The sequence below is a fragment of the Arachis hypogaea genome, chromosome 19 (assembly GCF_003086295.3).
Source record: "Arachis hypogaea cultivar Tifrunner chromosome 19, arahy.Tifrunner.gnm2.J5K5, whole genome shotgun sequence".
NCBI lineage: Eukaryota > Viridiplantae > Streptophyta > Magnoliopsida > Fabales > Fabaceae > Arachis > Arachis hypogaea.
In genome coordinates, this window is record NC_092054.1 from 22,693,070 (window position 1) to 22,710,735 (window position 17,666).

At 41.1% G+C, this 17,666-nt stretch overlaps 1 protein-coding gene and 1 non-coding gene across 2 annotated transcripts; one reads left to right on the forward strand and one right to left on the reverse strand.

Moving 5' to 3' along the window:
* Positions 1-1,347: 1,347 nt before the first annotated feature.
* LOC140182193 (uncharacterized) lies at positions 1,348-3,626 on the forward strand. Its single transcript, XM_072228326.1, has 4 exons — positions 1,348-2,489; positions 2,670-2,814; positions 2,956-3,166; positions 3,379-3,626. Exons 1-4 carry the CDS (start codon positions 1,348-1,350, stop codon positions 3,624-3,626), a joined length of 1,746 nt encoding a protein of 581 aa, XP_072084427.1.
* Positions 3,627-16,622: 12,996 nt separating this feature from the next.
* LOC112780667 (small nucleolar RNA R71) lies at positions 16,623-16,730 on the reverse strand. The gene has a single exon (XR_003191488.1). It is a non-coding gene; the product is annotated as a small nucleolar RNA R71 (small nucleolar RNA).
* Positions 16,731-17,666: the final 936 nt, after the last annotated feature.

Genomic DNA, 17,666 nt, shown 5'->3' on the forward strand with positions numbered 1-17,666 from the left:
AGATAATGAAGGGGTGATTGAGTCGAGTAATTCAAGTCCCAGCAGAAGAAGAAAAGGGAAATGAGGTAGCCAATTTGGATGAAGGAATACAAAGCATGAAGGAATGCGTATTAGGGGAATAATTCTTGCGACAGTAGCAAAAATTAGTTATGTAACCACCTAGTGGAGAGAGTCATATATAGCAGAAAATGGAGTCACAAAAGATATGCAGAAAATATCATATATCCTTGAGGAGTCTCCCTTACTCAAAAAAGGAATCATTGTTTTATCTTCACCATCCATATAATTCACACATATTTCTGTTAATTCTTCTTATTTTATGTTATTGCTTATTATTGTGATTCTCTGTATTAATTGTTGATTCTGGAATTATTTTATTGGTTCATTACCAAGGAGTACCAACTGATGCTTTTCATTGAGAGGCCAACGATGGTGGAAGGAACTTGCCTAAATCGTTTGGAGGAGCTCACTCTTTCTAACAAGCACGAAGTTGCAATGTTGAGTAAGGGGCTTGTTGAGGATAATGAGCGCATTGTGGAGACACAATCCTAACTTACCACTATCGAGAAACTTCTCCACAAGAATCTGAAGTTGAAGTCCAAAAGCGATGATCAGATTCAGCCAAGAAAAGAATTAGTGATTGGTTCTGGTTTGGGCTCACTAAGCCCACATGGGGAAACGCACTAGCCATGCAAGTTGAAGGTGGTCGACTTGCCTATGTTTGATGGAGAGAGGGTAGAAGACTGGGTCTTCAGAGCTCGTCGGTATCTTAAAACTTTTGACATTTCCATTGAGCAGATAATCCATGATCTTTCCTTCCATCTTGTCGGACCCACATATGCATGGTACCGTTGGGGAGTCAACAATAACATCGCTTACACCTGGGAGACCTTTCTTGATGCCCTAAATTCTCATTTTGCTAAGAATGTCTTCTATGACCACCTCACTGCCCTCAAGGAGCTGAAGTAAGGAGGATTTGTGGAAGAATACTAATGTCAATTTGAGGAGCTCAGTAACCATGTGACTGGGCTGAGTGAGGAGTGGATCATAACCCTATTCATTGATGGACTTCAAAAGCATTTGAAGTGTGAATTGTTACTGGCCCAGCTCAGTTCATACATCCAAGTTGTATCCATTGCTAAAATACATGAACAAAAACATGCAGTGACCTTGGGCCTATCCAAGAGCAATGTAACCCGATACAACCTGTCAGTCGCTAATCCGACCCAATTTGCCCCCAATAGGACCCTAAACCTGGTTAGCCCCAACCCAAGAACTACAACATAGAATTTCACTCATGTCGCTTCTGCATCAATCGTATCGCAAGCTTCTTCTCCTTCACCCATGATGACCCCCACTTTATTCAAGAAACATACCACCGCTGATATCTGCGAGAGAAGAGAAAAAGGGTTGTACTACTATTGTAACGAAAAATATGTGCCAGGCCACTGTTGTAAAGCCACTTACCAACTTCTGATGGGTCAAGATCAACTCCATGAGTTGTTACAAGAGAAGGTGGAAGGGAAGGCCGGCGACGCTGGTTCTGATTCCGAAGATAAAGGGAATAATTATGAGCGTTCGACTCCGAGAATAAGCCTCAACGCCCTGGAAGGGGAGTTTCACCCTGAAACCCTCCGCGTCCGAGGTACTCATGGGAATCGTCCTCTGCTAATTTTGATTAATGGGGGCAGCACTCATAACTTTGTGAAGGGTTTGGTGGGCAATAAGGATTCCATCCATTGCGGGGTGAAACACATGGGGTTAGCTCTCTTGGTGCAGGGGTATGACTTTGCGGTGAATGCGTATATCTTGGATTTGAAAAGAGCAGACGTAGTTCTAGGTATACACTGGATGATGAGGCTTGGCACTATTCGAATAAATTACATGGAATTGTTTATGAAGTTTAAGGTCTCTAGCAATTGGGTGATTTTCAAAAGTGAGAGGTTGTTAAAGGAAGGTAGCCTCAACTGTAGAGAACTGATAAAATTACAGGAGAGCAAAGCTATTGCATCACTATTCCACTTAGAGGCTGTTGAATCTAGAAACAATAAAGAGGAGCTTACGACTAATGATGATGAAGTTCAGCAGATACTCAAAAACTTCTTAGGGGTCTTTGAGGAGCCAATACAGTTGCCACCACTGAGGATGGTGAATCACTCTATTCATTTAGTACTTAAGAATGCGCCAATGAGTGTTAGACCGTACAAATATCTCCACTTTCAGAAAGTAGAGATGGAAAGACTTGTTGATGAGATGCTACAGGTGGGGGTCATCAGGAACAGCCAGAGTGCCTTCTCAAGTCCGGTCTTGCTAGTGAAAAAGAAGGACGGAGGCTGGAGATTCAATGTTGACTACCGGGCTTTAAACGCTATAACGGTAAAAGATAAATTTCCAATACCAACCATAGATGAAATATTACATGAATTGCATGGGGCTGTTAATTTTTCTAAAATAGATCTGAGGAGTGGCTACCATCAGCTAAGAATGCGGTAGGAAGACATAGAGAAGACAACTTTTCGGACACATATCGGTCACTATGAATTTGTCGTGATATCGTTTGGGCTCACAAATGCTCCATCCACCTTCCAAGCGACGATGAATTAAATTTTTCAATCTTACTTGAGGCATTTTATTGCGGTATTTTTTTATAATATCTTGGTATACAACAGATCGAAGAAGGAGCATATGGCGTACTTGAGTCAAGCATTGAAAGTTTTGCGTGATAATCAATTTTTTGCAAAAAGATCCAAGTGCTCATTCTTCCAAGAACAAGTTGAGCACTTGGGGCATGTTATAACAGTGGCTGGAGTTCAGGTTGACCCGACAAAGATAGAATCAATTCTTGCATGGCTGATTCCCAAAACAATAAAATAACTTTGGGAATTTTTCGGGTTAACCGGTTACAACTGGAAATTTGTGGCGAATTATGCTCAACTGGCTTTTTCCTTGACCAAGTTGTTAAAGAAGAATACTTTTCACTGGACATTGGAATCAGAACAAACCTTTGTCCAATTAAAGAAACTTATGACCCACACACCGGTTCTTGCACTGTTGGATTTTTCAAAGCCATTTGTGGTTGAGACGAACGTATCCAGAACGGGTGTCGGAGCAGTTTTGTCACAGGAGAGTGATCATGTGGCTTATTTAGTAAGAATCTTGGGGTTCGGTTAGCACATGTCTCAGCTTACGTAAGGGAATTATATGCAGTGACTCAGGTACTAGCCAAGTGGCGGTACTACCTTTTGGGACGAAAATTTACTATTAAGACTGACCATTAGGGACTTCGGGAGCTCTTGACAAAAGTGGTCCTAACCCCAGAGCAATAACACTACCTTTCTAAGTTGCTTGGGTATAACTTTGACATTGAATTTCGACCAGGAAAGTTCAACAAGGCGGCTGATACCTTATCAAGACAAGTTGAAGAGGGTGAGAGATTTCACTTCCAAGCTTTCGCAGTTGTTCAATCATCCATTATTTCCGCAATTTTCCAAGATAATCAAGAATTCGAAGAGCTGTTAACAATGCAAGAAAGGTTACAAAAAGGGGAGTGGCTGCGGATTACAACTTTCATGATGGGTTACTCTTGTATAAGGGAAAAATCTGGGTACCCGAGTTTGCCAATTTGAGGGACCTTCTCCTCCACCACTTTCATTGTGCTATAACTGCGTGTCACGGAGGTATCTTAAAGACTTTCAAAGGGTTATGAGAGTTGTTTTTCTGGTCGGGTATGCGTCAAGACATGATACGCTTCATTGATCATTGTGTAGACTGCCAGAGAACCAAATATGTCACTGCTAAACCTCAAGGATTGCTCCAACCACTTCCCATACCTGCACGACCTTAGGATGATTTAAGTATGGACTTCATCACCAAATTGCCGAACTCATCTGGCTTTACTACACTGCTCGTAGTGGTTGATTGGTTTACTAAGACAGTTCACACGGCTCCCTTGAAAACCAGTTTCACAGCAAAAATGATAGCCCATAAGTTCATTAACACAGTGGTCCAATTTCATGGCTTTCCCGCTATCATAGTTTCGAATCGTGACCCACTCTTCCTGAGCCGTTTTTGGAAGAATCTATTTCATAATTGTGGTACCAAGATGTTGTATAGCACAACATACCATCCACAAATGGATGTTCCAACTTAGCACCTTTTGAGATTTTGAGAAGAGTTTCTCTTTGGAGAGCACAGTACGATGAAAGTTGTAAGCTGTGTTCGGAGGGAGTTATTATCTATTGTTGGCCCCTATGGTAGAATCAGCCGTGGCTTGAGAGGCGGTGGCTTACCCTGTGGTAGATGTCAGAGGTTCGAGTCCGCTTATCTCCAACTCATGAACTTAGCCGATACAAAGTGATGCTATATGATAGCACCCAATTTTTATAATTCGGCAGTTTGATCTATGCTATAATTTATTATTCATGGACGTTGATAAGATCCTTCCATCTAGCAGCACTTTAGGATGGCATAGCCTTCAAGTTAAGGGCGAGGTTCAAATGAAGAAAGGCTTATGGTGGGATATCTAGGCACCCAGAGACGAGAAAGGCCATAGTAAGCAACAAAATGCTTCAGGGAGTTGAAAATAACCGCATATCTGAAAAATTGGACAAATTCCTTTTTCTTAGGAACACATACAAGATTAGTCACCACAATATGGGTAACCTTACCATTAATACTTCAATTTTATAGTAAAATCCATGCTCTACTAAGAAAAAGACAGAATTTATAACTTGCTATCCTTTGCCTAGCAGGTAAAGATTTACCTCCGTGAAAAGGATAAATTGTTCGGATTGACATGAGAGTCCAACCACATTGCATTTCCAAAATTCACGTTGTATATTTGAAAGATGTTAACCTCTTTGATTCTCTCATGTTACAATTCTTTTGCCGCTGAGCTCCCTTTCTCGTCGGTCCAGAGAACAGAGACAAAATATAAGACTGGTGCCAATAGTTCATCATGAAAGAAAGAACTCATTGAGCCGAAATCACTAACTAATACTACACTAACTAATACTAATCCAATACTAATAGAATAGAAATAGAACCGTTTTTCTGTATATTCTCCTCGGTTCTATTGCTACCGCGCGCTTTACGCAATTGATCGGATCATGTAGATATCCCTTCAATACAACGTAGGTCATCTAAAGGGTCTTGAAGACGCACCAAAACACAAAAGCCGAGTATCTAATTTGGATACTAGATATATGGCTAGCTATAGCAATGAAAGTTAGATTTGTACAGGTTTAATAAATATACTAGCTTTATTACGTACTCCAATTGTATTCTCAAATTAGAAGGGTGGTGTGTAAACTCTCCCACCTTTGTAAATTAGAATTCTCCCTATTAATATAATAGAAATCTATATATTTAATTTTTGTTAATTTGGAATTTGGAAAAAAAATTGAAAAAGAAGGATTAAGTATTCTAAAATGAATTCTGTTCATACCCTGGGTCGAGCTACCCGACCTGGGATGACTGGCGACAAAGCGACCGACCTCTTCAGGTCAGGCTACCCGACCTCTTCTCAAAGAGGTTGGCCAAATCAACAGGAGAGCCCAATAAAGGGGCCAAATAGAGGAACACGACCCAAATCCAAAGGCAATCCAAGCCTATAGAGATAAAGGCGGTTCCTTTGAAGATAAGCTAACTTCACCCAAAATAAAGATAAAGATAAGATAAGATAACTAACTTATCTTATCAGAAAGGTCAGCCCCATCTACTATAAATACACTGAAGCACCCAGGTATAACTCATGCTCTGATTCTACATAAAACCTGCTTAATACCCATGCTAACTTAAGCATCGGAGTCTCTTGCAAGTACCCCCCACCCTCCGGCGGCTAAGGATCCGCAGTGCGGCAAGTCCAACAAATCGGATACAACAGCTCCAGCAGTCATCGGCCAGCCGGACATGTTATCTCCGACCAGTACGGAAGATCTCATCCGAGATCGACCTCCAGTTTCAGGTAACCCTCGGAACATTGGCGCCGTTGCCGGGGAACCTGGAAGTCAACCCATCACCATGGCGGACAACCATAACAACGACCACGATTCAGGTCTGGAAGAGAGAACGCCGCACAAGAATGCGGATGTCACACTACAAGACACTCCGGAAATCAACAAAGACAGAGACTCACTAAATTCATTGGCAATAGAAGCGCTCCTAAATCGCCTAAAACAACTGGAAAAAGAAACTCAACAACAACGGGAAATCGGAAGGGATCTACAAAGAGAGATGCGGCGACGTCGGGAGTTGGAAGAAAAACTACAGCAATTAGAAGCCGATCTCAAATTAAAAGCTCCCCGGGCCAATCTTGAAGAAAACTCACGCAAAGAGCAAGACCCGTTCACCAGGAAAATCATGAAAACCAAAATTCCAAAAGACTTCAAACTCCCGGATATGACCCTATATGATGGCACCACGGATCCCAACCACCACCTCAGTAACTTCAGAAGCAGAATGTACCTCACCGACGCCCCAGATGCTGTTCACTGCAAAGCCTTCCTAACAACTCTCACAAAGACAGCCATTCGATGGTTCGACAACCTACCCCCAAAGTCCATCTCAAGCTTTGACGACCTAGCTAAAAAATTCCTAGCCAGATTCTCCATTCAGAAAGATAAAGCCAAGCACGCCCCTAGTTTACTAGGGATCAAACAAGGAGATCGGGAGAGCCTCCGCAACTATATGGAGAGATTCAACAAAACATGCATGGACATACAAAGTTTACCCACAGAGGCCGCCATCATGGGACTCATCAACGGCCTACGAGAAGGACCCTTCAGCCAATCTATATCAAAAAAGTACCCGACCTCCTTGGATGAAGTGCAGGAACGAGCAGAAAAATACATCAATATGGAAGAAAATGCTCGGTTAGGAGAGACCTCAAAATCGGGGGCCTCCTACCGAGATAGAGACAAGGAATCCAAAAGGAAAGAAGATCGACAAGGGGAGAAAATCAAAAAGTACCATAATTACACTCCTCTCAGGGCATCCTTGGTCGAGATATACAAAGAAGTATGCCATACAGAAAAAATTCCCCCAGCACGGCCACTCAAAAGCAAAAAGGGAGGAGGAAACCGGAAAGAATATTGCGAATACCACCGAGTCCGAGGACACTCCACAAACGAATGTTTCGACTTAAAAAATATCATAGAAAAATTAGTGAGAGAAGGAAAGTTAGATCGATTCCTGGCCACTCGAGATGATGATCAAAGAAAGAGACGAAGAGATGAGGATACTGAACGAACAGAACGATCACCTCGGACACCAGAAAGACATGTCCACATGATACATGGCGGATTCACAGCAGGTGGGATCTCTAAATCCTCTTGCAAAAGATATCTCAAAGAAGTATATCATGTCGAAGGAAAGGAGGAAGCACTCAACATCCCAGCAATAACATTCACTAAAGAGGACGCATCCGGCGTCATCGCAGGACACGACGATCCCATGGTCATCACCATCATATTAGCAAACGCCAACCTACACCGTACCTTAATAGACCAAGGGAGTTCTGTCAACATCTTATTCAAAACAGCCTTTGATAAACTCGGCTTGGAAGAAAAAGAACTTCAAGCATATCCAAACAGTTTGTTTGGACTAGGAGACACCCCGGTTCGACCACTAGGATACATACCACTACACACAACCTTCGGAAGAGGGAACCAATCCAGGACCCTCAAAATAGATTACATAGTGGTCGACGTAAGTTCAACTTACAATGCTCTCATAGGTCGGACAACACTCAACGAACTCGGCGCGATAGTTTCGACCCCACACCTATGTATGAAATTCCCAACACCAAAGAGGGTAGCCATGATAAAAGCAGATCAAAAAATGGCACGTCGCTGTTACAACGAAAGCCTAAACCTCAGAGGCAAAGGAGAAGAGTTCCACACAATCGAGCTGGGCGGAGTTCAACGACGAGAAGAACTTCGTCCCCAGCCAGAGGGCGAGATAGAAAAGGTTCAGATCGGGGACACCTCGGAAAAAATAACCAATATCGGCAAAATCCTAAAAGGAGACTCAAAGGAACTACTAATACAGTTCCTACGAGATAATGTCGATCTCTTTGCATGGAAAGCCGCAGATATGCCAGGCATAGATCCTAAGCTGATGTGTCATAAGTTGGCAGTCTATCCAAGATCTCGACCGATACAGCAGAGACGAAGAAAACTTGGGCCAGAACGATCCCAGGCTGTGGAAGAACAAGTACAGGCACTACTGGAAGCAGGATTCATAAGAGAAGTCAAATACCCACTATGGCTAGCCAACGTGGTCTTGGTGAAAAAATCAAATGGGAAGTGGTGAATGTGCACCGATTACACCGATCTCAACAAGGCTTGTCCAAAGGACCCTTACCCACTCCCAAATATCGACACTCTGGTAGACGCTTCTTTCGGATATAAATATCTCTCGTTTATGGATGCATACTCGGGATACAACCAGATCCCCATGTATCCGCCAGATCAAGAAAAGACCTCGTTCCTAACACCGAAAGCAAACTACTGCTACATTGTGATGCCTTTCGGTCTCAAGAACACGGGAGCTACTTATCAGAGGCTAATGAATAAAGTCTTCTCGGATCACATCGGAAAGATCATGGAAGTCTATGTCGACGACATGTTAATAAAAACACAAAGTGAAGAGACATTATTGTCCGACCTGGCCCAAGTATTCGACACCATAAAGAAGCATGACATGCGACTCAACCCAGCAAAATGCACCTTCGCGGTAGAAGCAGGCAAATTCTTAGGTTTCATGCTCACACAAAGAGGAATTGAAGCAAATCCGGACAAATGTCAGGCCATACTCAACATGAAGAGCCCAACCTGTGTCAAAAAAGTGCAGCAACTCAACGGGAGATTGGCAGCCCTATCCCGATTCTTAGCAGGAGCCGCGATAAGATCTCTCCCCTTCTATGCTACTTTAAGAAAGGGAAGGCAGTTCGAGTGGACGACAGAATGTGAGCAAGCCTTCCAATACTTTAAAAAGTTCTTAGGACAGCCACCTATCCTCTCCCGACCACAAAAAGGAGAACCACTCATATTATATCTCGCAGTAGGAAGCCGGGCAGTAGCGTCAGCACTAGTCAGAGAAGACGAAGACGGACAACAATCCATCTACTTCATTAGTAAAGCACTACAGGGATCCGAGCTGAACTACCAGAAAATAGAAAAATTTGCATATACTCTCATTCTAACATCTAGATGACTCCGCCCTTACTTCCAGGCCCACACCATCAAAGTTCGCACCAACCAGCCCTTGAAAGGAATATTGCAGAAAACAGATTTAGCAGGTAGAATTCTACAATGGGCAGTCGAGTTGTCAGAGTTCGACCTCCAATATGAAGCTCGGACGGCCATTAAGTCATAATATCTGGCCGATTTTATTGCAGAATTCACAGATGCCCTGGAAACCCTCACAGAGTGGAATCTCTATGTGGACGGTTCTTCAAATAAAACTGGAAGCAGCGCAGGAGTGATAATAGAAAGCAACCAGAGAACCCAAGTTGAGCTCTCCCTCAAGTTCGGGTTCCCGACTTCGAATAACCAAGCAGAATACGAAGCACTGCTAGCTGGTTTGAAGCTGGCTGAAGAGGTTGGAGCTCGGAAACTCAACATCTACAGCGATTCACAAGTTGTCACATCACAAATAACAGGGAGCTACCAAGCCAAAGATCCCACCATGAAAAGGTATTTAGATAAGACCAAGCAACAACTCGGACAAATCGGGGAATATAATATATACCACATACCCTGAGAACAAAATGTCCGAGCTGACGCACTCTCGAAACTAGCCAGCACGAAACCAGGGGGCGACAATAGAAGCCTCATCCAGGAAATGTTACAGAACCCGTCAATCTCGGAAGAGGAAAAAGTCCTAGCCATAACAAACCAGGACCAAGGATGGATGACTCCCATAATTAACTACCTCAGAGCAGGAACACTCCCCACAGAAGAAAAAGAGGCAAAAAGGCTAAAAAGGGAGGCACAGTACTACACCTTTATAAACAACATCCTGTACAAAAGAGGGATCTCAGTACCGTTACTGAAATGCGTACCGACCTCCCACATAAAGGAAGTGTTAGAAGAAGTACACGGCGGCATTTGTGGCAATCACCTCGGAGCACGAGCTCTAGCCAAAAAAGTGCTCTGGGCAGGGTTTTATTGGCCAACTCTACAGAAAGAAGCTACAGAATTTATAAAGACATGCCCACCATGTCAGAAACATGCCAACTTTCACATCGCCCCACCAGAAGAGCTCATCAGTGTAACTTCCCCTTAGCCGTTTGCAAGGTGAGGGCTCGACCTTCTTGGCCCCTTCCCCCAGGGGTCAGGACAAGTTAAATTTCTCATAGTAGGGGTATACTATTTCACAAAATGGATTGAGGCAGAGCCCCTAGCCAATGCCACCGCTCAAAGAAGCCGGAAATTCCTATATAGAAACATTGTCACAAGGTTTGGGGTTCCACACTCTATCACCACGGACAATGGCACCCAGTTCACAGACGCAGGCTTCAGGAGACTAGTAGCCGACTTAAATATAAAGCACCAGTTCACCTCCGTCGAACACCCTCAAGCCAATGGACAGGCCGAAGCCGCCAACAAAGTCATATTGGCTGGGTTGAAACGGAGACTACAAGATGCAAAGGGAGCTTGGGCCGAAGAACTTCCACAAGTCCTATGGGCATATCGAACAATGCCACACTCCACCACAAATGAATCATCATTTCGACTAGCATATGGAGTGGAGGCAATGATCCCAGTAGAGATCGAGGAAGGGTCATCCAGAGTGGTCCACTACAATGAAGAAGCCAACTCCCAAATTCAGAGGGAAGAACTCGACCTACTACCTGAAATCCAAGAAAGAGCTCGGATCAGGGAAGAAGCACTAAAACGACGGATGGCTTCCAGATATAATCAAAAGGTAGTGCCGAGAAGTTTCGCAGAGAATGATCTCATCTTAATCCGAAATGATATCGGAACAACTCGACCAGGAGAAGGAAAGTTGGCAGCAAACTGGAAAGGACCCTACCGAGTTGTAGAAGTACTCGGGAAGGGCTATTACAGACTGTCCGAACTCAACGGACGAGAGCTTCCCAGGTCATGGCACGCTTGCAACCTAAGAAGGTACTACAGTTAGGAAGGTAACAGATCTCATTATTGGATGCACTCTTTTTCCTGAAAAGGTTTTTTAATGAGGCACTAAGTTGAGACCCAGGCACTATCTGACTTGAAGGGATGAAAAAATTCCCACATGTATATATTTGCACTTTTACTTTGAATAAAGTTTATTTAGATATTTCTACAAGAATTTAAGACGCATTAATCTGAAGAATCCATCGTCCGATTATAAAGCGACAGGTTGGCAGAAAGTGAAAAACAATTTCACTGCACGACCACGATAAAGACAAACCGTCCGATAAAGGTGAAAGCGCGATTCACCCAAAGGACGATCTAAAGATGCCAACCACTTTCTACAAATCGGCAAAAATGAACACAGAATAATGTAAGAAGTTATCGAAAGCAATCCAAAAAAGAAGCTGACGAGGTCTTACGGATAGCTAAAATAATAACTTAAAGACTGGCCGACGTCCAGAAGTCGGACCAAGTCAACCCAAGTTATAAGTAAACCCTGGAAAGAGGTCTGGCCAACCCTATTAAAGAGGATTACTTTAACTTAGAAGGGCTCGACCTAACAAAGTCAGCCCAAAATAAAAAGGGTTATAAAAGTAATCCCTGAAAGAGACCTGACAAAGGTCCAAGAAAGAGGATTACAAAAATAACCTAGAAAGAGATCGACCTAACGAAGTCGGTCTCCTACAATGGAAAGTTATAAAAGTTATCCCTGAAAGAGACCTGACAAAGGTCCAAGAAAGAGGATTACGAAGTAACTTAGAAGAGATCGACACAAAGAAGTCGGTCTCCTACAACGGAAAGTTATAAAAGTAATCCCTGAAAGAGACCTGACAAAGGTCCAAGAAAGAGGATTACGAAGTAACTTAAAAGAGATCGACACAAAGAAGTCGGTCTCCTATAACGGAAAGTTATAAAAATAATCCCTAAAAGAGACCTGACAAAGGTCCAAGAAAGAGGATTATGAGGTAACTTAGAAGAGATCAACATAAAGAAGTCGGTCTCCCACAAATCGGTTAAAAAAGTAATCTCTAAAAGAGACCTGACCAAGGTCCAAAAAGGAAGATTACTTTAAATACTTGAAAAAGATTGACATCGGTCGACTCCTTGGAAAAAGACAAAGAAGTCGGGCATAGATTGTTAAATCGGATCCACACATCGACAACAAGCCCTCAAAGAAGCCAAGACAAACAGATAGAAAAAGAGAGATTGGGAAGCAGAAATACCAAAACCATTGCACAACAATTGGAAAATTTTTATGAAACCCCAGGAATTGGGATGAAGTTGAGAGGGGGTGATGAGCGGATAATTTATACGCTTTTTGACATTGTTTTTAGTATGTTTTTAGTAGGATCTAGTTACTTTTAGGGATGTTTTTAATAGATTTTGTGTTTCTGGACTTTACTATGAGTTTGTGTGTTTTTCTGTGATTTCAGGTATTTTCTGGCTGAAATTGAGGGACTTGAGCAGAAATCAGATTCAGAGGTTGAAAAAGGACTGCAGATGTTGTTGGATTCTGACCTCCCTGCACTCAAAGTGGATTTTCTGGAGCTACAGAACTCAAAATGGCGCGCTTCCAATTGCGTTGGAAAGTAGACATCCAGGGCTTTCCAGCAATATATAATAGTCCATACTTTGGCCAAGAATTGACGACGTAAACTGGCGTTTAACGCCAGCCTTCTGCCCAAATCTGGCGTCCAGCGCCAGAAAAGGATCCAAAACCAGAGTTGAACGCCCAAACTGGCACAGAAACTGGCGTTCAACTCCACAAATGGCCTCTGCACATGTAACACTCAAGCCCAAGCCCAAGCACGCACCAAGTGGGCCCCGGAAGTGGATTTGTACATCAATTACTTACTCATGTAAACCCTAGTAGCTAGTTTATTATAAATAGGACCTTTTACTATTGTATTTGACATCTTTGGATTACCTTATGATCCTTTGATCACGTTTTAGGGGGCTGGCCATCTCGGCCATGCCTGGACCTTCACTTATGTATTTTCAACGGTAGAGTTTCTACACTCCATAGATTAAGGTGTGGAGCTCTGCTGTTCCTCAAAGATTAATGCAAAGTACTATTGTTTTCTATTCAATTCTTCTTATTTCTCTTCTAAGATATCCATTCGCACCCAAGAACGTGATGAAGGTGATGATTATGTGTGACGCTCATCATCCTTCCCCTTATGAACGCGTGCCTGACAAACACTTCTGTCCTACATGAATCAAGCTAGAATGAGTATCTCTTAGATCTCCTAACCAGAATCTTCGTGGCGTAAGCTAGAATGATGGCGGCATTCAAGAGAATCCGGAAAGTCTAAACCTTGTCTGTGGTATTCCGAGTAGGATTCAATGATTGAATGACTGTGACGAGCTCCGAACTCGCGATTGCAGGGCGTTAGTGACAGACGCAAAAGGATAGTAAATCCTATTCCAGCATGATCGAGAACCGACAGATGAATAGCCGTGCCGTGACAGGGTGCGTGAGCAGATTATTCACTGAAAGGATAAGATGAAGCCATTGACAAAGGTGATGCCTCCAGACGATTAGCCGTGCCGTGACAGGGCATTGGATCATTTTCCTGAGAGATGACCGAAAGTAGCCATTGACAGTGGTGATGTATCACATAAAGCCAGCCATGGAAAGGAGTAAGACTGATTGGATGAAGATAACAGGAAAGCAGAGGTTCAGAGGAACGAAAAGCATCTCCATTCGCTTATCTGAAATTCCTGCCAATGAATCTACATAAGTATCTCTATCCCTTTTATTGTTTATTTTAATCTAATAAAATATCATGTTTAAATCCGCCTGACTGAGATTTGCAAGGTGACCATAGCTTGCTTCAAGCCAACAATCTCTGTGGGATCGACCCTTACTCACGTAAGGTTTATTACTTGGACGACCCAGTACACTTGCTGGATAGTTGAACGGAGTTGTGTCCACACATAGAGCCACAATGAGGATTCAATACAATTATATATTTTTACTCTCACACAAGTACAAAGAACGTGGAACACAATTTCGTGCACCAAGTTTTTGGTGCCGTTGCCGGGGATTGTTCGAGTTTGGACAACTGACGGTTCATCTTGTTGCTCAGATTAGGTAATTTTCTTTTTGTTTTGTTTTCAAAAATTTTTCAAAAATCTTTCAAAATTTTCTCCTTTGTTTTCGAAAAAAAATTTTAATTAAAAATGTTTTCAAAAATAAATTATTCTATGGTTTCAGAATTTTTAAGAATGAATTCTAGCGTTTCATGAAGCATGTTGAAGCCTGGCTGGCTGTAAAGCCATGTCTCAATCCTTATACCCAAGAGAAGAGCTTCTTTATCTTTCTTAGCCAATTGGCTGTTGAATGTAAGGAATGTCAGGCGTGTCATGTCTGAGTTACATACTAAAGCTTGGCTGGCTATTGAGCCATGCCTGACCCTTTGATTGGAGCTTTAGAGCATAAGATTCCTGGAATTCATATTGAAAATTTTGGAATCCTTATTTTTTTTTCCAAAATAGTTTTTCGAAAATATAAAATAAAAATCCAAAAAAAAATTAGAAAATCATAAAAATCAAAAATATTTTTCTGTTTCTTGTTTAAGTCTTGAGTCTTGAGTCATATTATAAGTTTGGTGTCAATTGCATATGCATCTTGCATTTTTCGAAAATTTCATGCATTCATAGTGTTCTTCATGATCTTCAAGTTGTTCTTGGTAAGTCTTCTTGTTTGATCTTGATGATTTTTTGTTTTGTTTCTTTTCATGTTTATCATATGCATTCTTGAATTCTTAGTGTCTAAGCATTAAAGAATTCTAAGTTTGGTGTCTTGCATGTTTTCTTTGCATTAAAAATTTTTCAAAAATATGTTCTTGATGTTCATCTTGACATTCAAAGTGTTCTTGATGTTCATCTTGACACTCATATCATTCATGCATGCATTCATTGTTTTGATCTAAAAATTTCATGCATTGCATAATTTTCATGTTTTTCTCTTGCATCATAAAAATTCAAAAATCAAAAAAATATCTTTCCCTTTTTCTCTCATCAAATTCGAAAATTTGAGTTGACTTTTTCAAAAATTTTTAAAATCAAAGTTGTTGCCAATGAGTCAAATCAAATTTTCAATTTGAAAATCTTATCTTTTTCAAAATCTTTTTCAAAAATCAAATCTTTTTCAAAATTCTTAGTTATTTTCGAAAATTCCAAAAATATTTTTCAAAAATCTTTTTCTTATTTTATATCATAATTTTTTAAAATAACAATAACAATTAATGTTTTGATTCAAAAATTTCAAGTTTGTTACTTACTTGTTAAGAAAGATTCAAACTTTAAGTTCTAGAATCATATCTTGTGATTTCTTGTGAATCAAGTCATTAATTGTGATTTTAAAAATCAAATCTTTTTCAAAACTAATTTCTATCATATCTTTTCAAAAATATCTTCTTATCTTATCTTTTTCAAAAATATCTTTTCAAAATATCTTTCCTAACCTCCTAACTACTTATCTTTTCAAAATTGGTTTTCAAAATTTGTTTCAACTAACTAACAAACTTTTTGTTTGTTTCTTAACTTTTTCAAAACCACCTAACTAACTCTCTCTCTCTCATTTTCGAAAATATCTCTCCCCTTTTTCAAAATTTCTTCTTAATTTATTAATTATTTTAATTTTAAAAAAAAAATTTCGAAAAATACTAACTAATTTTCAAAAACCAATTTTCAAAAATCACTAACTCTTTTTCAAAATAATTTTCGAAAATTATTCCTCCCCCATCTCATTCTATTTATTCATTCATATCCTAACATCTCATCTCACATCTCTTCCATCCTTACAGTTGTGTTTCTTCCTTTACATCACATTCTTTATCTCCACATCTTTTCTTCCACTCACACAGGGATCCTTATACTGTGGTATAAAGGATCTCCATTATTATTATCATTTTTCTGGCCATTCTTCCTTGTCATATGAGCAGGAGCAAGGATAAGAACATTCTTGTGGAAGCAGATCCAGAACCTGAAAGGACTCTGAAGAGAAAATTAAGAGAAGCTAAAATACAACAATCCAGAGATAACCTTTCAGAAATTTTCGAACAGGCAGAGGAGATGGCAGGCGAAAATAATAATAATATAAGGAAGATGCTTGGTGACTTCACTGCACCTAATTCCAATTTACATGGAAGAAGCATCTCCATTCCTGCCGTTGGAGCAAACAACTTTGAGCTGAAACCTCAATTAGTTTCTCTAATGCAGCAGAACTGCAAGTTTTATGGACTTCCATCTGAAGATCCTTTTCAGTTCTTAACTGAATTCTTGCAGATATGTGATACTGTTAAGACTAATGGAATAGATCCTGAAGTCTACAGGCTCATGCTTTTCCCTTTTGCTGTAAGAGACAGAGCTAGATTATGGTTGGATTCTCAACCTAAAGACAGCCTGAACTCTTGGGATAAGCTGGTCACGGCTTTCTTAGCCAAGTACTTTCCTCCTCAAAAGCTGAGCAAGCTTAGAGCTGATGTTCAAACCTTCAGACAGAAAGAAGGTGAATCCCTCTATGAAGCTTGGGAAAGATACAAACAGTTGACCAAAAAGTGTCCTTCTGACATGCTTTCAGAATGGACCATCCTGGATATATTCTATGATGGTCTGTCTGAGCTATCAAAGATGTCACTGGACACTTCTGCAGGTGGATCCATTCACCTAAAGAAAACGCCTGCAGAAGCTCAAGAACTCATTGACATGGTTGCTAATAACCAGTTCATGTACACTTCTGACAGGAATCCTGTGAATAATGGGACGCCTATGAAGAAGGGAGTTCTTGAGATTGATACTCTGAATGCCATATTGGCTCAGAACAAAATATTGACTCAGCAAGTCAATATGATATCACAGAGTCTGCATGGAATGCAAGCTGCATCCAACAGTACTCAAGAGGCTTCTTCTGAAGAAGAAGTTTATGATCCTGAGAACCCTGCAATAGCAGAGGTAAATTACTTAGGTGAACCTTATGGAAACACCTATAACTCAACATGGAGAAATCATCCAAATTTCTCATGGAAGGATCAAAAGCCTCAACAAGGCTTTAATAATGGTGGAAGAAACAGGTTTAGCAATAGCAAACCTTTTCCATCATCAACTCAGCAACAGACAGAGAACTCTGAACAAAATGCTTCTAATTTAGCAAATCTAGTCTCTGATCTATCCAAGGCCACTGTAAGTTTCATGAATGAAACAAGATCTTCCATTAGAAATCTGGAAGCACAAGTGGGCCAGCTGAGTAAAAGGATCACTAAAATCCCTCCTAGTACTCTCCCAAGCAATACAGAAGAGAATCCAAAAGGAGAGTGCAAGGCCATTGACATAAGCGCCATGGCCGAACTTGTGAGGAGAGGAGAGGACGTGAATCCCAAGGAGGAAGACCTCCAGGGACGTCCAGTGATCAATAAGGAGCTTCCCTCTGAGGAACCAAAGGACTCTGAGGCTCATTTAGAGACCATAGAGATTCCATTGAACCTCCTTATGCCCTTCATGAGCTCTGATGAGTAT